The sequence below is a fragment of the Plodia interpunctella genome, chromosome 28, assembly GCF_027563975.2.
Source record: "Plodia interpunctella isolate USDA-ARS_2022_Savannah chromosome 28, ilPloInte3.2, whole genome shotgun sequence".
In the NCBI taxonomy this organism is placed as follows: Eukaryota; Metazoa; Arthropoda; class Insecta; order Lepidoptera; family Pyralidae; genus Plodia; species Plodia interpunctella.
In genome coordinates, this window is record NC_071321.1 from 4,119,766 (window position 1) to 4,143,079 (window position 23,314).

Below are 23,314 nucleotides of genomic sequence, written 5' to 3' on the forward strand. Positions count from 1 at the left end.
CTTGGCTTATCCAACAATAGCATTCGAAACGAAGTTGGCGTCAAACCCACTAGGAGTATTCCCTGAGCGAAACCATAGCGCGTTCTAATTTGCTTCAGCGCCATCTAGTGACAACTTTGGTAAGCATTTTTGCATTATTTTTATTATACATACAATTACACGTTTACAAGTATTATTAGTGATAAAATAACTTGTTTATATGATGAAATAAAATATTAAAGTACAATTGTTAGCCCTGTTATAGCAATTTAGATATAATAGAGGTGCAGAGAGCACGTGAACAAAAAAATTTAATTGCAAATATCATTAAATTCGAATATTTACAATTACATCTATCAATATTTCATAAGTTAATTTTAAGTAAAAAGTGTTTGCATATTTTTTTTTATTATCATATTACTAAGCTAATATTATAAATGCGAAAGTTTGTAAGGTTGTTTGTTACTCTTTCACGCGAAATCTACTGGACGGATCGTTATGAAATTTTGTACACGGATAGAATATAACCTGGAATAACACATAGGGTACTTATTATCGCGAAATTCCAACGGGAGCGAAGGCCTGGGCCGCAGCAAGTACTTCGAAAGAATACTGTATTTTACGAGTATTTTGCTTTTTTACGTATAGCCTGTTTAAATTCTTCCCACTCACTGTGGAGCAAATAAATTTAAACATTCATAATACAGAAGTTCGACAGTTTTTCGGTGTATGGTCCCGCCCTACAATAGGACCATTCCACATATTCCTCGGATATCGTACAAGGCGTTTAAGGGACATATAGCTTGAACAAACAAGGTAATGTGGACACATAAACTAATACTCACGTTAGGATCCTGTGAATCATTGACCACAGTTTCTGCTACAGTTTGATGATGGTGCTGTGTCTGCAACTGCCACTTTTCCTGTTTGTCACTGGAACAAAGGAGGAGAGAGTTATTGGCAGTGCCGGCGCTAGTGCTACTTACGCCCTGGGCGATATTTCGGCGCCCCCATATTCAATAGTGTACAAACTATTTTACAAAAATGTCATTTTTGTCACAAGCTTTCACTGTCGTCTGAGAGATCTCGTGGCATTTAACGCCCGACAAAAAACCCATGTCAGTGCCGTAAACCGTTGAGGAGTTCCCTCGTTGGAAACTGATCCTGGGCGCACCATCAGGTCATGCTTATCACAGTAATACATTGTCATGGAAACTGAAGTGACGTGGGAAATTTCAACTCTGTAGGACAACTGGAAGTAGAAATGTAACATGCAAAATTTGGTTACAGACAAACAAACATCGGTACAGGTGAAATTAAATAGGAGCTTGTTAAAATAAAATGTATTTAAACTTAATTTACGTGATGAGACACATTCAATTGTGAATGTCACATTTTTTTAGGTTCCGTAGCCAAATGGCAAACAACTGAACACTTATAGATTCGTCATGTCTGTCTATCTGTCTGTCCGTCACAGCCACTTTTTTCCGAAACTATAAGAACTATACTGTCGAAACTTGGTAAGTATATTTATTATATGTATGTATATATAAAAATAGAAAAAAAAAAAACAATAAATTTTGGAGGTAAAAAAAAATATAAATTTTTGAGTTTCAGTTCTAAGTATGGAACTTATAAGTGAAACTCAAAATTGTTTTTTATGAGACGCGTGTGCGCTATCTATGGATAGGTCTTCAAAAATTATACTGAGGTTTCTAATCTAATTTAATTATAATAATGATGTAAATTCGTCCTCCTAATTTTTAATATATGTATAAGACCTATATTTGTTAATTGACGTCCTTGGAGAAAAGGCTGCGGTGAAGTTTGTTGCGCCGCTTCTTCTTCGCCTGCGCTTTGGAAGCCGGCAGTAGACTTAGTTTAAGTAATTTTTGACGTCAATAAGTGATGTATATCATCCTAAATTGAATAAAGAATTTTGAATTTGAATTTATATTTCCAAAGTGGTAAAATGTGTCCCGTCCCCCCCTGTAACTTCTAAAATTAGAGAATGATAAAACTCAAACAAATATATGTTATGTACATTACTATGTAAACTTCCACCGAAAATTGGTTTGAACGAGATCTAATAAGTAGTTTTTTTATACGTCATAAATCGTAAACCGCAACACGGAACCCTTCATGGGCGAGCCTACGTTTGACCTCTAGAGGGTTCAACCTGTTCACTAACGCCGCATCACATTTTAACACGCTTTTATTAAGTCGATCTGAGTGTATGTAAGAAACTATGTAATGGAATGTAAGGTGACTAATTTAACCATCTTCCAAGGATCGCAGCGTCATGAAAATTGGCAGCTGTATGTAGTTCTGATGACAATACAATAATATGGTGCAGTCGAGCTGATCTGATGATGGAGCCGGGAGATATGAGCTGGATCTTCATGATGGAACATCGTAAGTATCATAGCCATGTTTGGACTTGTTGAATCCATTAGGTCGCTAAATTAGACCTCGCGAACACAATATTTTTTTTACAAAATTGTGAATATTTCAAAAACGACTGAACCGATTTTGACGCTTCACGCACTGAAAATTCTATTGGTATATGCTACATACATACCTTTTCAATTTCATCAAAATCGGACCAACGGTTGAAAGTTATCGCGGTTCAAACGAAAAAACAAACATACATTCATACAAAAAATTTATTTTTGCAGTAGTACACAGTAGTTCTACAAAGTAGAATTAGTTGGGATTCGCCGAATCGACACGCTAATGCCACATTTACGCTCAGCCCTATTGGGCAGGGACGTGAGCACCCAGTGGGCAGCACGAGTATGTAAATAGGTCACTCGCGCTGTCACTGCCGCTGCCCGGCGCTCCCTCGATTGTCGGTTTTTCCGCGCCGAAATCAAAGGACGGGCGAGCACGAGCGAGTGTTTACATTCTCGCTCGTTGCCGCAGCAATACGATCAAAATAGAACGTGCCACGCTGCATTTTATTACCCGACTACAACAATTTGTTTATTAATCTGTTAATTTGTATAATTTGCAAGCGAATAAAGAAGAGAGAGAGAGAGAGAGAGAGAGATAAGAATATGAAGACTGAGTGTAAGCGCTCACTCGCGTCGTTATTGCCGCAGAAGTATTTAGGGATGTATTTCCGGCAGCGGCAGCAGAAGTGACAGTGGGCTGAGTGCAAATGTGGGGTAAGATGAATACCAATGTCATCCCCTACCTGTGCTCGCGCCTCGCGGGCTCCCTGTATTTGATCGTGCGACTTTTCCTGATCACCATCACTGTGCCGTCCGCGTTCAGCTTGGGAAGATTCTGAGACGGAATGGCGTCCTTGCTCAAGGTCTTCCATTGTCCTGTAAAAAAGATGATATTTTTTTGTTGATATTAATTCGTCGTAGACGAACGTCTTCACTACATAGTATACTAGAGGTCTGTCCCGGCTTCGCTCGGGTAAAACCATAATAAAAAAGTTGCCTATGACACTCCAGGTGGTTTCGTCTATCACTGTGCCAAAGTTCATCAAAATTGAGCCAGTCGTTTTTTACTTTATCCATTACAAACAAAAATACAAATCTTTTCTCTTTAAAATATTAGTATGGAAAAAAATGTCGCTTCTATTTTGAAAACTACGCAACGGATTTTGAATCAGGTTTTTTTAACGGGCCGTTAATTCAAAATCTGTACATCTGTGATAGCGTGATAGACAGACAAACAGACTTTCGCATCTATAAATAATTATAATTATTAATGTTGTTGACAATTGAAAAATTAAATATTTGTGACAACTGTTGAGTCACTTCATTCTTCATTTTACGTAATATCTTCACATATGAGTAATGTTGACCACAATGTTATTATATATACAATATATGTCATTCACAACAAAAAAGATAAAACCGGCCAAGTGCGAGTTGGCTCGCTCAAACGGTTCCGTACCATCCATATTATAAAGGGAAAATATTTGTAGTTTTGTTTTTTTTTGTTTGTAATAAATAACCTCATATACAACTGGATCGATTTTGAACAAACTTTGCACAGATACAAACGAAACTTTCAAAATTAACATACGCTATTTTTTTATTATGGTTTTACCCAAGCGAAGCCGGGAGGGGCCTTTAGAAATTATTATAGAAATAGGAAAATTCACGATTGTTGTATGGAAACCCCGTTGAAATTTTATTTTATTCTGTTTTTAGTATTTGTAGTTATATAAATTATTAGAAGTGGCCCGGGGCTCCGCTCCCGTGGGAATTTTGAGATAAAATATAGCCTATAGCAATCTCGGATAATGTACATTTCTAACGGTGAAAGAATTTTCGAAATAGGTTCGGTAGTTTCGGAGATTACCCGCCTCAAACATAAACTCTCAAACTCTCAAACTCACAAACGCTTACCTCTTTATATAATAGTATAGACTATAGATACTATCTGTGAAAATGTCAACTGTCAACTAACACGGTTCATGAGAAACAGCCTGGTGACAGACAGACAGTGGAGATTTAGGGTAAATATTTTACAATCCATACTAATATTATAATTGTGAAAATGTTTGCTTGTCTGGCTTTCTTTCACATCAAAACTGAGCAGTATGGAGATAGAATGAGAATGAAGAGATTAATCTTAGTTAATTGAAAAAAAATATAGGAAAACATTATGTATTTTGGGGAATCCCAAAACTTATTATTAAATCAGGCCGGGTATATTGTGGTTGGAATTGGAATACATTTGTTTTTATGTTATTCATTTATTTTTTAATACTTTACTAGCTGCGCCCTGGTGCTTCGCTCTAGAGGGAAATTCTGAATAAAAAGTATGTGTTATTCCAGGTTATATTCTAGCCGTGTACCAAACTTCATAACAATTGGTCCAGTAGATTTTGCGTGAAAGAGTAACAAACAAACGAACACACAAACACACAAAGAAACAAACAAACACATCCTCACAGACTTTCATAATTTATAATATTAGTAAGATTGCACAAGAATTGTTAACTTTTGTGCAATCTTACTAACTTATGCCAAAAAGCATTCTGTGCCAGTCAAACCTTATGAACAAACCGAAAAAGGCAATCAAAGGATTTCAATCAGTTGAATTTTATCCATATTATACTAACTATGACCGCGACTTCGTTCGCGTGGCCGAACAATTTTTGGTAAGGAGTCAAAATTATTAGAGAAATTTAACTGCGAAAGTCTGTCTGTTACGCTTTTACGGATAAACCTCTGGACCGATTCTGATGAAATTTGGTATGTATGCGTGATATTAAATTAACCATAAAATTATATTAATTTAAATTAAAAACTATACTAACTATACATCTTAAAAATAATTTATATACTTGTTTATAAATTGTTTGGTATTTAAATATAATATCTTGATTAACTGAATAAATATATTTCTAAATTTATACCAATCTTTAAAAAAAATCTCCTAGATCTCTTAGCATGGTTTTCATTCAACCATTATTTAAAAATATTCATTTTTCTAAGGTGACTTTGAATGTTTATTACCACAAAATATATATATATAATATACTCCTGCATTTCGTTTACAGTAATATAATCATATTACATTATGCACTTTTAACACGGTTTTGCTTGTTTTAAGTTTAAACAAGATTTAAACATTTTTTTCCAAATGTTACTTATTTATATTTAGCGGCATTTTAATGTCACCTCAAAACATTATCCACGAGTTAAAAAATATCCTTGTGAAACTGTATTTATGTTTATCAATATATTTATTATATGCTTACATATATATTTTTTATTATTTTTATCTTATTTTAAAATAGAGTAAATTTTCTTTTAATTTTATTTTATTTTCCCTTTGTTTATTTGCACATTATGGTACCACCTCGCTATTTCTGTTTGGTCTAATGGTTGACTGGTAGAGAACGCTATATGGCGTTAAGTCCACCTTTTGTACAAATATTTTTTTTGTAATTTTGTGCAATAAAGTTCTCAAATTAAATTAAAAGCTGAGGAGAAACTTTGGTTGTGGATGGAATTGGAAAATTTGTTAGGTAAATATTCTTATAACTAGCTATGAAAGAGCGGAGCTTCCTGGCACAAGCACACTTTGCTTAAAAGGAAGCTCCCACAACTTGTTCAAATGTAAAATTTATGTTTACCCAATTCACATTTTTATTTTTATTTATTTATTTTATTTATGATAAAAAGAAAGGGGATTCTATAAAAAAAAATTACTCAAAATCAAATCATTTATTCAGAAATTAGGCCATCACAGGCACTCTTTCACGTCATATTCTTTTAAATGTAGTAGAATTTTGATTGTATATTATACAACTAAGTCAATATATAAGTTTTAATCAATTTGGCTTGATAATATTTATCTCTCCCAGTTGTATTCGGCGCTGTGAGGCCGCGAAGCCCGGGATGAGCGTGAGAATATAGTCTTACAATTATGAAGTTTCGCCTGTGATTTCACAACCGTTGCTAAAGGTATTATGTCCCTTAATAGCCTTGTACGACACTCATGAGAGGGTATGGAGTGGTCCTATACTAGGGCGGAACCACACGCCACACAAGCGTGATAATCCTAACTAATATACAAATGCGAAAATAAGTTTATTTGTTACCTCTTCACGATCTATCTACTCAACCAATCTTCTTGAAATTTTTCATACATGTAGTTTGGAGTACGGAGAAGGGTACCTTTCATCACGGAATAATAACTGCTCCCGCGGGAAGTCACGCGGGCGAAGCCGTGGGCAAAAGCTAGTAAATAATATATGTTTATATCTTCTTCTTTTCGAGTGTGTTACTGCTAACACTGGTGTCAGTTTTTATTCAAGTCGCTTAAAGGTATCTGACATGACTTTTACGACTACATACAGCATCTAGTGACAAGTAGTCGCATACGCACTAGTGTTTATCAACTTGTGTGTGAAATGGAGAAAGCAATGGTAAACCACTCCATTAATGCTGCCCATGAAAGTCGTTACGTGTTTCATTCCACGTAACGATCACAACCCTCAGCCATGAGAAATACGACTATAAAGACTATCTTAACTAATATTATAAATGCGAAGGTAAGTTTGTTTGTTACCTCTTCACGCTCTATCTACTCAACCGATCTTCTTGAAATTTTGCACACATGTAGTTTGAAGTGTGGAGAAGGACATAGGCCGCCTTTCATCCAGGAAAATTAACACGGGTCAAGCCGGGCAAAAGCTAGTTAAAAATAATAACAAATGGCTCTCAAATCTTGTAAATTGTAATCATTAATTGAACTTTATTGAAGAAACGACAATTCCTGGTAATTTGTTATCCTTATCATTTAATTAAAAATATATTCCTATATTCCGGTTAATTCAGAAGTGCTTGATATAAATTTATGATAACATTTTCGCCAATAGAAACCAATTATCTATTAAATTAAATCAACAAGTATTCACTGACAAAATAAACTGAATTTCAAATATTTAAGAACATATATGTTGAGTATACTAACTAAATAAACTGTGATCGAAAGGGTGGTACCTTTTCGAATCTCATGCCACATGAGTTTGAGTACCAATGACACACAGTTGCATACACACTAGTGAACTTATTGTCAACCTGAGCGCAGGTTTCCTCACGATGTTTTCCATCAGCGTAATCAAGTGGTGGTCGATGAATAGTACTATATATAAGTCAGATTGATATACAAATTCATGTGGCACGAGTCGTGGTACTGTAAGGATCCTTTCGATCCACAGACGTGTTAACCATTACACCACCACTGTTACTTCCAGAAACTATTTTTACCAGAATATTTTTTAACCCCCGACGCAAAAAGAGTGGTGTTATAAGTTTGACCGCTAAGTATGTCTGTCTCTCTGTGTATGTGTCACCGTAGATCATCAACAGATGAACCGATTTGGATGCGGTTTTTTTTATTTGATAGCTAATTTTTATGCGGTGGTTCTTAGATATGTTTGATCAAAATCGGTTCAGCCGTTCAAAAAATGTAGCGAAATGAATATTGAAAGTAGGGGATTTATTAATTTGTCTAACAAATAAGCTTGTTTTATTCCAGGCATCAAGTTACATGTAACATAAGCCCGCGTAATAAAAAGCTTTACAGTTTCCCAGTGATAACACAATATATGTCCCTCATACCCCTTCGTCTCCTCTCACCCCATCTTATTTAAAAGCCAAATCAGTATATTAGAAATAGAAATAGAAATAGAAATTATTTATTTACATGAAACACGGTATAAAAAGGTGTTACAAATAAAAGATATAGACCAGCATGTCTCGCCGTTCCTCGGCATGTAAATTTTCACGATTAATGTCATCTTAATTTATCATGTTTCTACTTGTACCTTAATTACAATTACAATATTATACTAATTTACATTTAAACCAATAATAAGCCAATAATTTCCTTAAAATAAAACTATAAATTATGGACATCTCATGGTCCAGAATTCTTCCATGTCATAGAAACATTGGTCAAGTAACCATTTTCTCAATTGAGTTTTAAAATGTTTTTCTGGCAACTCTCTAATATCCTTTGGTAATTTGTTATACACCTTTACCGACATGACATAACAATTATTACCAAAAAGCGAAGTTCTACAAATTGGTATTACCAATCGAGTGGGATCTCTATGTGGAAATCTGCGGTTGGCTATATCACCGATTCTAGTAAAATAGTTCGAATGCGATCTAACGAAAGTTCCTACCTCGAGGATGTACATACAGGTAAGAGTCAGGATGCTGTGATTCTTAAATAATGGTCGACAAGACTCAAGAGGACCCTTCCCATACAATGCTCTTAAACATTTTTTTTGTGTAATAAATGCCCTTTTTATGTCTGTTGAATTTCCCCACAATAGAAGTCCATATCTTAATACTGACGCTACGTAACCGTGGTACGCTGTACGAGCAATGTTTTCATTAGAAATAGACCTTAATTTCCTTAGAGCAAATACAAATTTATTTAGTTTTTTACACACACTATCTATATGAGCCTTCCAATTACAATGGCTATCTAATGTGAGCCCAAGGAAAAGTGTACTAGTAGCCTCTGTCAAATGTTGGTTCTGGCAATTTATATTTAGAGTAGGTTTAACAGTCTGATAATTTAAAAATTGTATAAATGTCGTTTTTCCAATATTTACGTGCAGATTATTAGATTTCAACCATTTAGTTACCGCTTCAACAGTTACATTTATGGCAGTTTCGAATTTAACATCGTCGTCAGTATCAGCAATAATTATAGAAATGTCGTCAGCAAACAAAACACATTTATTTTTAGTTATTGAAATAATGTCATTTATATAAAGTAAAAATAGCAGTGGTCCCAATATACTTCCTTGTGGAACCCCGTATTTGTTTTCTTTGAAAATGGAACGGTGTGATTGCATTTCATTTTTTTTATTTATACGAGATATTTCCACGCATTGGGTTCTATTTGTCAAATAGCTTTTTATCCAGTCATTAACTAAACCCCTAATGCCATATCTTTCTAATTTTCCGACCAAATTTACATGATCGACAAAGTCGAAAGCCTTTGACATATCAAAAAACACTGTCACAACCGGTTTTTTATTATCAATATTTTGTGTGATAGTACCAATAAGAGAAAAGGCTGCCAGAGTGGTAGATTTGTTCTGTTGGAACCCATTTTGTTCTTCAATAATGATGTTGTGTTTATTGATAAATGAATTTATGCGCCTTAACATAGCTTTTTCAAATATTTTGGATAACACAGGAATCAAAGTAATAGGTCTATAATTATTGAGCTCTATTTTATCTCCCTTCTTAAAAAGCGGTTTTACTATAGAGATTTTCAATTTATTAGGAAATTTGCCATTTACAAATGATAAATTAATAAGATATGTCAAGACTTTTGCAATTAAACCAGCACATAATTTTAATATAAAAGTAGGAATATCATCATAACCCACTGCTTTGGTATTATTTAATGATTGAATTATTTTGATAACCTCGTCTTCGGTACAAGGTGTAAGATACAAACTATCGTTAATTTGCTGGTTGGTGTTGCAAGATGGTCTTTGTGGTTTTGCTTTCTGGTCAGTGTTAGTTATATTTATATAATAGTCATTGAATGTTTCCGCGATATGTCGTGGGTCAGTGATATTTATTCCGTTCGTATTTATTGATTCGATGTCATTATTGATATACACTTTGTCAGTTTTATTTTTTATAATATTCCAGGTTGCCTTGCATTTATTTTTGGCACTTTTAATAGTTTTTAAATTCAGGCACCGTTTGGAAGTATTCATGCATTTCCGTAGAATTTTATTGTAATTCATGTATATTAATTTATTTTCTTCCGTGTGATGCCTGTAGCAGTTAAATCGGAGTTGACGTTTATGTCTGCATGCTTTTCTGATACCTTTTGTTATCCATTTTGGTGACCCGGCGTTAGTATTAACTTTAATTTTTTGTAATGGAAAGCATAGATTAAAAAACATACAGAAGTTATCATGAAATTCATCAAATGCTTTATTTAAACAGGTTTCGCTCATAACTTCGGACCATGTTAGGGCTGAAAGACATTCTTGAAATTTTTGGACATTTTCTTTAGAGAAGTTACGTTGAATTTTATAATAGTATTTTCTTTCGTCTTCTGTCCGTATCTTAAACGTAAGAGTTTGGCCTGTATTGTGGTCTGAAAGGTAGAGGTTGTGAGTTTTTCCTACACCATCTTTGAAATTGCTAGCAATGAGATCAATACACCTTTTTTGTCTTGTTGGTTCTTTTATGTGTTGTACTAAATTATGATTAAGAAATATACCGCTCAACCTTTGAGAATCACTATTAGTTTCTAACATATTCACGTTAAAATCTCCAGCTATAATAATTTTTTTATTACAATGTGACTGTATTTGATGTAATAATGATTCAAGTTTTGTGAAAAATTCTGAAAGGTTTGAGTCTGGGGTTCTATAAACACAGATGATTACAACACCGAGCGATGTTATGTCCGCACCACAACATTCGAATACACTGTCTATCGAAGATTGCTTACATAGAGGAATTTCTTTAAAATTTAAATTTTTCCTTAAAAGTATACATACGCCCCCTCTCTTTATATCATCTCGTGAGTAAAAAGATGCAAGATTGAAATTTTTGAAATTAACATTATATTCCTCTCCAGATTTGATAAAGGTTTCCGAAAAACAAAGGATATCTAAGCGTAATTGATTATTAGAAAACTCCTCTTCATAAACTTCTAATATTTCCGTTTTATTAACCAAACCTGCTATATTTTGGTGTAAAAGGGTTATTTTATTAATTTGACTGGGAACGAAAAAATGTTCTACTTTGTTGATCATTTGATACAACATTCCCTATGTCATTCTTCGTATATGCATCGCTCTTGGTAGAATTGCTGTTTACTTTTTGAAAATAGAATGGTATCGTTCCTTTACGTGGCTTTTGCCGAGATATATCTTTATCCACTCGGTTGGTAGTACAACTGGTTTCGTGATAGTTTCTAGAGTTTCTAAATGTTAAATATTTTGAGTTGTATTCATACGAGTCAATTACAATATTAATTTTGTAACTCAAATCATACAAATATTTTTTATGGTTATAATATCTACTACAATAATGATCTAATTCTATGTATTTACTAGTGGGAAAATATTGACATACAGTTTTAATTAAATTATTTAAGGTACATTCATTTAAATGTCTGTTGTAGTTAATATTTATTACAATAGCATTAATATTTCGTTTTTGCAAATATTTTAATGTCGAAGACAGTTCTATTAAATAATTTGTTGGATTGTGGTCATTTTCGCCGACGCATATGATCACGTAGTCCTGTTGGCCAAGATTGTTTGTGTAACATGATTTCAGTATTTCTTCTGTACTTGCATTGGGTTTTATAATGGAACTGATGTCATAGTGAGAAAATTTGCTGTTTTTTCTTGATGATATTAGTGCAGACGCCAATCCTCTACACTGTCCTCCTCCTACAATAAGAATACGTTGTTTACGTTGTTCATCGTTGTATTTTTTATTTGTAGGCTCATCAATACGCAAATGTCGGGACTTTTTTATATTCGGCTTCGGATCAATCATCTCTGTGATCGCGCTTTTTTCGCCTATGGGAGATGCATGCAAAACATTGTCTTCCTTTTTCTGAAGAGACGGACTAACTATATTGGAGGATAGCTGAGGTTTCGTATTGTTTTCCGGTTCGTCTATGTAACAACCAGTCAAATCGGCGTATAACTTAGACAATTTAGAAATCGTTATTTGGTGTTGTTCAATTTGTTTATGCATGTTTTCGGATACTTCTTTTAATTTTTGTATTTCTAAATTCGCATTGCCTAGTTGTAATTTTACGGCAGTTAATTCCGACTTTAATTCATCCACTTCTATATTTTGTATAGTTGACAAATCTGGTAAACTTAAACAACCCTGATTTGATTTTATTGATATAAATGAAGTGTTCATAGAATCATTCGATTGAGTTCTACCTCTGCGAATAGTGATATTGTCGTTATCCATTTTATAATGATATAGTGGGTTCCTTGGTAAGTAAAATAACTTTAACAAAATTTATCACAAATAGGACGTAAACCAGCGAGGCTCGAACATGGGACTCTTCTATTCAAAGTCGTGCACTTGACCACGACGCCAGCCGTACATAATGACTCACGCCAAAAACGCAGTACGTATGCGAGAGAATTAGTGACGTCAGAGTAGGTTTGCGGTGAGTAGGCGGAGCGTCGACGACGACACAACTGGTTCGGTCAGCTGATGAATCACAGCTGATTTGAGTCACAAACACTGCTTTAAACTAAATGTTCACTGGTAACTGATTGATTTTGAATGTTTTTGCTATTATCCATTATTTTTGGACCATTTCGATGTTTTTTTTTGCACAGTTTTATTGTATGTAGTACTAGTCACTTGTTGATACGTATTAAAACTAGGAAACGTCACTTAAACTATTTTTGCGAATAAAGTAAACACAGACGTATATTAGGAACCGTTGCTCGCGGCGGGGGAGCGCCCTCAATTACAATGTAATGTAATAAAATTACAATGTTAATTTGGTTTACACATCAATCAACTTCTATCTATCAATCATAGTGATACAATAATATTATTGATGCATGTGTTTGCATTATTTTCTAGAATTTTGACTATTTGAAGACATAATTATATTGGTCGCTAACAAGCCATCCCACTTCTGGTGTCCTTTGCGGATGTGAAGCACAACCATCCATGTAAAAAGGCATGTTCGAATTTCTGATTCAGACGTCAACTGTCTTTGGGAAAGCTGTGGTATCTCATCCTGATACATAAATTTATATTTAAAAAATGCTAAGTCCCTCTTCTAAATTGTATAGTAGGGCAAACTGGCATGCTGGGCAATTGCCAATTTTTTTAGAATGCAATAACCATTTTTAAAAATGCTTTTTGGGGAGAGATGGGTAAATTCCACAATTTTTATAAACATGAATGATGTTTATAAAAATTGTGGAGTAAACAATAACCAATAACATATTTTGTAAGAAATTAATTATGTAATTTATGAATGCCTCCAATAGAGTGTGTATAACAAATGTGTCCCGCAAAACAAGATCTTCCATATTTCAAGTTTTTTTTTTTTTTCGACTTTAAATTACGCTTCTACGTCACAATCGAATGGAAGCAGGAACAAAGACAAGAGATTAAAACACTGACAGCTGTGTAAGGCCTGTGTACAATCTACACTTATAAAGAGTGCTGTATGTTTTGATGATGAAGATATGTTTCATGGCCTACATCATAGATGCAGACTATTCATTCCCACATTCTTTTGTCAAACTGAAATGTTTTTGCAATGCAAGCCATCTTCATTTTACGTGGTTATGTAGGTGTTATGTTCGAAATAACAATTAATTGTGTATAAATAAAACACGCTAAGTAGCTGTTGTCAGTGTTGTGTATTGGCGGTAAAAACAAAGTGAAAGTAATGTCATATGTCACATTAAGTGTCAACATGAAGCCACAGACTATACACATTTTATCTATTAATAAAGTGAGCAAGTACTAGGCCAATATATAACAGTAGGTAATAAGACTAAATTCCTTAAGTCTTAGAATAAAGAATCAATTTGTCTTTGAATATAGAGTTCTTTTTAAAAGCTCGATTCGATGGATATGGAAGTATTCTACAGGACATGTCCAAATTGTGTATATTTAGGATTTGATTTCTAAGCATAAAACTTTGCTTTTGATGATTACAGACCGCTGCTTATGGTAAGGTAGACAGAAGAGTTGCAAAAGCCATGTTTAGCTGTATAGTGGGCATATCAAGAAAAATATAGAATTATTTTTTTATCTATTTTTTGTTGAGGCTTCAGTTGCTTGGTGCGACTATGCAACACATAGAATATGCCAACTGCTTCTCATCTAATCTCGTCACATTTCGGTGATTGAAAGTCATTCAAGGGAAAGGACAAGAGAGCATAAGCTAGCAGCCTGTTACTGTTTAATTTCAATTCTACTACACAAAGAGACATTTGTTTGTAAACTCTTAATTGCAAGAAAAAAACACATACAAAGAAAACAGTAAAATAAAGAAAGGGACGTGTACAAAGGGAGTACAAAGGCGGACTTATCTCGCAGAAAGGGATTTCTTCCAGTCAACCAAGTATTCGAAAGGAAATAATGTAATGCACAAAGTAAGGAGCTAGCGTAAGATAAACTTCCATTGTGAAGAAAATAGAAGTACACGAAACATCAAGTAAGCAATGAATTACTTAAATACTTAAATAAGTATATTATAACTACACACAATAAGTACAAAAAAATAATAATATAAATAATTATAACAGTCAAATATCTGAAGCCTGTTCATAGTGTCCCTTCAGCTGGGATTTAAAAGAAGTAAGTGAAGAAGCCACTTTTATTTCAAGAGAAAGAGACTGTTCCAAAGTTTTGCAGCACGCACAGAGAATGAATGAGCAAAGGTCCGAGATGCACAAGAAGGAATTTGTAACTTAGGAACATTACATGACAGTAAGCGACTATCAACATCACGGAAAGATAATTTTTCATGAAGGTATTCAGGGGAAGACGGGTTAAAAAGAACATTGTACAGAAGAAAAAGAATATGTAAATTGTGATGAACGAGTTGGGCAGCAAATTTAACTGACGACGAAAGTCAGAAACATGATCAAATTTGCGAAGACTGATAATAAAGCGAATGCCTTGATTCTGCAATCATTCCAGCCTATCATACTGCTCCTCTGTGATATCCAAGAAGGCAACATCAGAGTAGTCAAGAAAAGGAATAAGAAGAGATTGAGCAAGGAGAGTTTTAGTTCCAGTGGGAATAAAAAACTGCAACCGGTGAAGAGATTAGGCGTAAAATTTTTGCTTCACTTCATGTGAAGCAAAAATTTTGCGGCTAATCTCATTAATGTGCTGGGTCCAAGAAAGTGTCTTGTCCATGATGATGCCAAGATTTTTAACAAAAGGAGATAAAAGAATGGTTTCATTATCAAGAACAAGATCTTATTTAGCTAGTAAAAGATTAGGATGTATCTATAAACAAGCCAGAATAACATTATTAGTTTGTTTAATTTTCAGACAATGACTTACATATTAGAAAGTTTTATCTTTTTTTTCATATCATTTGGATGATTAACCACTAGCTACATACCTAAATAATTGAATTGTTTATCAGATAAGATTCTAATTAGATCAAAATATTATTATTTGGTTAAAAAGCGAATGAATTGTTTGTTTATATTAAATAAATGCCTAAAGTATGTAAGGTTGTTTGACCATGAAAATGTCAAGAAAACAAGTGTAGGAAAACTGATCTCATGTGATTTTGTGAGTCACTGTAGTACAATAATACTAGTATTTGGGAAAACCCGAGGCATTGTCACTTACCCATGGTCGTAACGTTGTAATCCGATTGTGTGAAATGTAGACTGCAAACTTTTGAATATTTTGTATATGGCTTGCCTCGTTTCAGAATCAAATTCCATTTGTCAGCCATTGTCACATCGCGTGGAAAACGGTGGAACTTCACGTTTTTCGTCTTGCCGGCAAGCGACGTACATTGTGGTACAGTGCAATAATAACCCATCTTCAAAAAAACTTTTGTTGTCTAATCACATAAGTATGCGGCGCCCAAAACCGCTTGTACAAAGTTGTTACGCATCAACACACTACTGTTAAAGTTTTGACTGCACAATAATAATGACTTATTGTTAAAAATGTTATCACGTTGGTAAAAAAAATGGAATCATCACACAGGCCTTGAAAAATTTGACATAAATCACCTTTTTCCCTTCCCCACTTCCCACTATTTTCAGAAAAATGGCTACTGTCATAGACATTTCTTTTGTTTAGTTCAGCCATATTGAAAGGCAAAGGGTTCTAAGCACATACAGCCACTGTCATAGACAAGCTTTACATATGTAGAGGTTTTATAGGGTTGACCTTTTATTTATCACTGTTACAAAATACTAGGTATTTTCAATAAAATATTTAAATTAATTAAGAAATCGTAGGAATAAAGTGGTTTCAAGTAGGCAAATAAAATCACGCATTAATGGAAAAACTGTTTTTCATCAACAATCATTGCGAATTTGAGAGTCGCGTTACGATTATTGCGATTGAGATCATGCTATCTCGAATAATAAAATCTTTTTAAATATGGCAATACTTATATGATCATCGACAATTTGACTATTTTTTTTATTTGGCAACAAGTCACTTTTTTCTTTGCTTTATTTTGATAAATCACCGCTTGGTGTTTATTGCGCGAAGTTTTGTTTGTTTTTGCAAGTTTTATGTCTGTATACAAGCGAATCAGAAGTAGTTGAAGACGTAGCTATGTTAATTAGTGTCCGAAGTGCTGTGTGGAGTTAACAAAATGCCCTATTACTGCACGGTACCACGGTGTACGTCCATGGCTGGTAAAGCCAAAAACGTCTCCTTCCATCAATTTCCTAGAGACGAGGAGTTAGCTAAGCTTTGGAATAATATATTGAAACGAGGCAAGCCGTACACGAAATACTCAAAAGTCTGCAGTCTGCATTTTAAGCCTGAAGATTATACTATTACCAGTGTTGGAAAAAATAAAGGTACCTACACCTACTTACTTTTTCGTTTAGTAGCATTCCGTTACATTTTATCCATTCCCACGTAAGTAAGCTTATAATTTAAGCTATATTCCTTAAATCAGTTACTAACCAACATCACAGGTTTATATTTGAACTACAAATATGGCATACCTAATAGTTTATTAGCTGATTTTATAGTTCAGTGAAAAAAATAACACATGCAATTTTGTCCAATGGTTAATACACTTGCTGTGAACCGGAAGGTCACAGGTTCTAATCCTTTATGTGCCACATGAGCACCATTGCATACCAATCTGATTCATGTATAGTAGTTTTCATAGACCACCACTTGCCACTGAAGGAAAAATATTGTTAGCAAAATTATACTCTGGTTGATATGATATGAAAGTTAACTTAAAAATAGTATTTACTATTACTATCATGATGCAGAAAAGCCAATAACTTAAGATAGGGCTCAGACACTAGGACAAGGCTTTTAGTATTTCAGAGTTTCAGATACCAATCCAGAACACAACAATTTTCTATCTTATTACCTCGGAAGGCATTTTAAGTCCTAAGGTTGTATTTACAGTTGTTAAAACCTGCTGATCTGCAATGGGCCAGTGCGGTGGGTCATGGCCCATACTACTTATTATGGTAATGCCATCATATCGGCAAGGATGTAGTTATATTTTTTTCTAAGGAATAAATTGCTTGGTATTATATTGTTCAATTAACTCTCTTACCTTTTCCCTCTTGCATTAGGGGTTGTGACACTGCAAAGCCCAGGGTAGGGATAAAATTATTCCTTAAAATTTTGCCTTAAATCTTAAAATAAAACCTAAACCCCTGTTTGACGTGCTCACAGCCCTCAATGTAACCAAAGAACAAGTGAAAATAAGAGAGGGAATTTATGATAAAATGTGACCTGTTTTTTACAAATATATTGTGTTTCAATTATTGTTTCAAGTGAACAATAAACATTTCATCATTCGTCTTTTTGGATTGCTACACTGGCGGTCCCAGTTCGAACCCAGTCAGGTCAAGATGGAAAAATGACATTAACTGACTGGGCTATCGGATGTTTATTTTTTTTAGCAACATTTGCAAATGTATATGTTGCTCATAAGCAAATGGGTTGTGAGCATCCAGGGGTGCGAGGTGCTGCTCCCAGTGGACCAACCCTTTTAATTTAAATACTTTTAAGATCCTAGGCCCAGTGGGGAAAAGGAATGTTGGATGGCAGGGAAAAAGATGAGCTGACAATATCACAGATAGCTGGATGAGCATGTCTAAAGATAGGGAGAGGTGGAAAAAGTTAGAAAAGGCTTTTACCCTTGGGGACCAGAAATAGAATTAAAACTATATTATTAATAATCCGATCCTAGTCAACGATATTTCGGCGTTTTTTAAGCCGGCGCAAGGTTTCCGGTATAGTGAGTTGCACCGCCAGCTGGTTCAGGTGCTTCTGTAGTCTTTTGATTTAGCTGGCACCATGAGTCTCTAGTTCATCCTTAATAATGGGCATATTTATAACTTCATGTACCTCTGCTAGTCTAATAAACCATGCTATTCTAATATCAAATGCACACTGCATTTGATATTTATTTTAGGATGTACACATTAGATTATCAATTACCTCTAATATCAATTAGAGGCACTTGCCCCACAGTTGTATGCCATAACTCCAAATTGGTTTTATAATGGTTTTGACATGAGCAGTTTATTATCTATGGATAGTTTTGATTTTCGTCCAAGTAGCCATTATAGTACTCTATATTTTAAGTTGATTTCATCTCATTTTGTTTGGATATGTTTTTTCCAAGTTTCCAAATGCATGCCCAGGTATTTTACTGTGTCTCGGTGCGGCAGTTGAACACCATTCAATGTGACTGGTGGGCAATCTATCTTCCTGGCTGCGATTCGCCATTTAGCAAGCCATTCCTCAATGTTGTTTAGGCTGTTTTGTAGAGTCTTTGAGGCTTGAGTCGGACATTTGTCAGATGAGAGTGTGGCTGTGTCATTGGCTGTTGCTATGGCAACGTCGGATCGCTGTGGCAGGTCATGCGGGGATGTGTTATGTATCTATCTACATACATATATAGTTAAGTTTCGAACTTTGGGGCTAACTCAATCTGTGTGATTTGTTACTATATGTTTATTTATTTCATTTAATAAATAAATTATTGATTGATTTTTCAGGTCAATGGCGAACCCTCCGCAAAGATGCAATCCCATCACAGAACCTACCATCAGATACTCCCGCACCGTACTCCAGGAGAGAGAGGAGTACCGGTTCTTGGGTCCCCAGCAGCCCGCCACCGGGGTACATAGATCCTAGAGTGAGTTTTATTTATATTCTTACTAGTTGCGTCCCGGTAAGTCGCTCCCGTGGGAATTTCAGGATAAAAAGTACCCTATGTGTTATTCCAGGTTATATTCTACATGTATACCAAATTTTACCAAATTTCATAACAATCCTTCCAGTAGATTTGGCGTGAAAGAGTAACAAACATACATCCTTACAAACTTTCGTATTTATAATATTGATAGGATACATTAAATATTAGGATGAAATTGAGGTAAATGTACAGGGTTACTGGTATTTAACGCATCCTTCCAAAGGCGCATAAGGTAAATACAGATTAACATCTTTATTTCGACGACTTTTGTCTAAACGTAATAAATACAAAAATGTTACTTTTTTAGTTTTAATGTTGTTTCTATAAAACGTTACCTCTATGTTCGATTCCGCTACATAACGCTATTGTACTGTCTCGTGTTGCTCGGCTATTTCATAGAGTTAAGATGTGTAGAATCGCAAATTAGATTGTATTTCTTTTATATGAAAAAAAAAACTACGAATCACGAAAAGTCTTGATGTACCCAAGTAGTCTTTAGGAGGTTTTGCGTTTGATACCAGTGACCTTATATAAGTCTGTGGATGAAAAATCCTGAATCATGGATTAAAGTGGACATAAAAAGGGGAAAAAGATCCATCGATGGATTTTCATGATGGATTTTAGTGGACTTAGGGAAAATTGAGAGGTAATAGCGCAAATGCCCGGCGGCCACACTGGCGGCCAACCCGGCAATAGGCAGCCTGAAACCCGGCGTCATGTGTGGATACGCCATTATATTCCTTTTTCTTTTTCTTATCGCAAAATTTTAATGCCGGCCCCACACTGTCGTCGAACAGTTCGCCAAACTTTGTCGGATTCGGTTATCGGTACATTGCTGGTTTTTCATTGCGGCAATTGAAAGCACTCATATTGACTGCGCTGTGTTCACGCATTCGCGTCGGCGTGTGTCGTGTGTTGGCATACGAACTGTATAATAAAGCTGCTATAATAATAAAACTATCAATCATCAATCAATCAATAAACTGTTTTCAGATGCAACAACAGATGGCGCAAGCGATATACGTGCAGACGATGCTGGCGATGCACGCGGCGGGCGCCACGGAGCCGCTCTCAGTAAATGCTGTAAACGGTAAGATAATAAAGAACTCCCGGCCTTGAATAGAACTACTCACGCAATGATATGTTTCTACTTGTGTTTGTATTTTATAAAAACAAAATTACAAATTTTGTTTTTTTTTTTTTAATATTTGATACTAGCTTTTGTGCCTTCGACCGCGTGATTTATTCTGCGAAAGCGGAACACAAATGTTCACCCCCCCCCCCCCCCCCCCCCATTATAGTCAATTGGGGTTGACTTTTGAAAAAAATCTACGCAATGTTTGAACGGAAGCCTTTAACTTTATGAATAATAAATTTCATCAAAATCGGTCCAGCGGTTTAGCCGTGAAAGCGGAACAGAGGAGGAGCGGAGAGTGAGGTCTACAAATCAACTTGGGCTTTTTGTGTGTATGTATGTATGTATGTTTGTTTGTTTGTTTGTTTGTTTGTTTGTTTGTTTGTTTGTTTGTTTGTAACGCGATAACTTTCGAACCGTTGGTCTGATTTTGATGAAATTTAAAAGAAGAATCTGTCAATGGAATATTTAAGTACGTGGGGCATCAAAATAGATTAAGCAGTTTTCGAAATATTCACAATTTCGTAAAATCTCATTGAAATTGTATTCGCGAGGTCTATGTTCGAACAACTAGTAATATTATTAGTATTGATTGACAGAACAAGACAAAAAATACTTTAGTTTAAAGTGTGATAACTTTTAAACAACAAGGCAAATAAATCATTTGTCTATTCACAAATGAATTCTCTTTTTCAGGTACATCACCATTAGTACATAAAGATGTAGACTCACCACACTCGATCTCGAACGAACAGCTCCACACTCCAGACACAACGGGCCACAACGATACACAACCAAATGCAGAACGGACATCGTACAAATGTACAGAATGCTTAAAATGCTTCAAAGACCCAGATGTATTTATACTACACAGACGGACACATAGTAGAGAGGACTCGAGCGAAAAGGAGAACTCCGATGAACAACAAACGTTGAAAGCAAATCCGATATTAGCTAACCTACTGAGAGCGAACACAGAAAATATCAATAGGTTTGATACAAATAACATTCTTAGTATAGAAAATCACATTATGGCAGCTTTAGCAGTCAATATGGAAACATATATTAGGAATATATCATCTATGCTTAACAAAAATAACAATCAAAGTTCAGATGAAAGGAATTCCGATGATGACAGAATATTGGATGAATCGACTGATTCGAATAAGTTAGTTATAGATGAGAATGTGTGACCGAGGGCGAAGTAACAATTTATATTTCTATCGAGTCGATTCAGAGTGAGGCGCAGCGAACCAATCACGTTGCGTTGTGGTTGTCGTCGCGTCACAATGCCGCACTGTGATTGGTGTCGGCTGCGAATCGACTCGATGGTGAGTTGTAAACAGCAATGTCGTACTTCACACACTATACGCGTGAGAATTAGACATTTTTTGTAATTCAGGATCAGTTTGTGATTATCAAAGGAAAAGTTCACTATAGTTTCAGTCGAGTATAGTTTGTACAACATATTTTTGTTTGTGTTATGGCTGAATCGTTTGATAGCTTGATCTCTGTGACAGATGACAAATAATATATCTGTCTCTGTCGTTCACATTTCGAATCTATCGTTTTGTCCTTTTCCAACACGCGTCGTGTGTTTTTCATTAATCATGTTTTATTTAGTGGTATCATCTTATTAGTCGGTGAATTTTCATGCAATTTGACCGCCGTCATTACCGTCCTTCAAAATAAAGAACCTCTATTATGTATACCCAGGATCGGCTCCCAACGAGGGAGCTCCTCAGCGGTTTACAGCACGGACATGGGTTGCTACAAGATCTCTCAGACGACAATATAAGCTTGTGGTATTTTTTTTTTATTTTTATAAATGCTTGTTATTAAAATTATAGTCTCAATACACATACTCAACATAAAACTAACTAATTTTAATTTTTTTTTTGAATAATTGTTTACTGGCTCCGTGCTTGTAGAATAAGACTGATTTTTGACGGACATAGATTAATAGAAAATAATATTTGAAAGCTCCCATCTGTTTTCAATACTCGGATACCTGTTTAGTTTATTATTATTATTGATTTTGTGATTCTGTACAGCCGAACGCATTATCAAGTTACCCACGTTAAATCCTTATGCCGCTGTGATAACAGCTAATTTGCAATGAATTTGGGTTACATGATGACTGTACCGAAGATAATGTAGACTATTATGGAGGATTCATCGTGTTAAACCACATACTTACCCTGTTATTCATAAACATGTTGAAAGCATAATTTGAATACTCTTTTGTCTCGTTCTGTCAATGTCAAATGTTGTGAAGTGTGACGGTGACAAAACATACTTTTACAAAATAAAACATAAATAATTGAAAAGTCAATCAAAAATGCCACCCCGAATTGTACCCGGTTCAAAAGTACCAATAACGCTAGCTGCTTTTACAACATAGTCTTTAGCCAGGTGAAATTTAGCATTGTCCGTCTCAAAGTGGTGTTCCACTAATCGAGATTATGTTATCGGCGAAGATGACAATTTTCTGCAAGATTTTCCGCTTCGCTACCAGAAGTGGGATCATTACTTTTAAATGATCCAACCGTCACAGCTATAAGACAATATAGGCCTTAAATCTGTTTAAATAAATAACATTTTTGATTGTTTATAAGCTTTATTTTCAATTAAAAAATGTATGGTCAAGACTTTTAGCATATTACATAACTATAAATAAGCAGTGTAAATAATATATAGAAAGTTAAGAAAACCGTTTCGTCCAATTGGGGTAAGCTCTTTTCTCAC

At 34.8% G+C, this 23,314-nt stretch overlaps 2 protein-coding genes across 5 annotated transcripts in view; one reads left to right on the forward strand and one right to left on the reverse strand.

Annotated features, from left to right (window-relative positions):
* Nucleotides 1-16,287, reverse strand: part of LOC128681746 (uncharacterized) — a 34,567-nt gene extending 18,280 nt beyond the window's left edge. For all 4 annotated transcript variants that reach the window (XM_053765885.1, XM_053765884.1, XM_053765886.2 and 1 more), the window contains exons 1-3: nt 15,849-16,287; nt 3,179-3,311; nt 825-912 (exon numbers count right to left, since the gene is read on the reverse strand). In XM_053765885.1, the coding sequence (XP_053621860.1) occupies nt 825-912; nt 3,179-3,311; nt 15,849-16,047 (420 nt within the window). In that variant the 5' untranslated portion in view covers nt 16,048-16,287. The remainder of the gene's footprint in view (nt 1-824; nt 913-3,178; nt 3,312-15,848) is intronic.
* Nucleotides 16,288-16,690: 403 nt separating this feature from the next.
* On the forward strand, nt 16,691-22,880 carry LOC128681812 (uncharacterized). The gene is made up of 4 exons (XM_053766010.2): nt 16,691-17,050; nt 19,232-19,371; nt 20,425-20,521; nt 21,263-22,880. The coding sequence occupies exons 1-4, from the start codon at nt 16,840-16,842 to the stop codon at nt 21,757-21,759; spliced, it is 945 nt and encodes a 314-aa protein (XP_053621985.1). The 5' UTR covers nt 16,691-16,839; the 3' UTR covers nt 21,760-22,880.
* Nucleotides 22,881-23,314: the final 434 nt, after the last annotated feature.

Coding starts and splice junctions, on each gene's coding strand:
- LOC128681812 (XM_053766010.2), top strand. CDS start 16,840: ATGCCCTATTACTGCACGGTACCACGGTGTACGTCCATGGCTGGTAAA. Junction 17,051..19,231: donor CAGTGTTGGAAAAAATAAAG/GTACCTACACCT, acceptor TTGATTTTTCAG/GTCAATGGCGAACCCTCCGC. Junction 20,522..21,262: donor CTCAGTAAATGCTGTAAACG/GTAAGATAATAA, acceptor TCTCTTTTTCAG/GTACATCACCATTAGTACAT.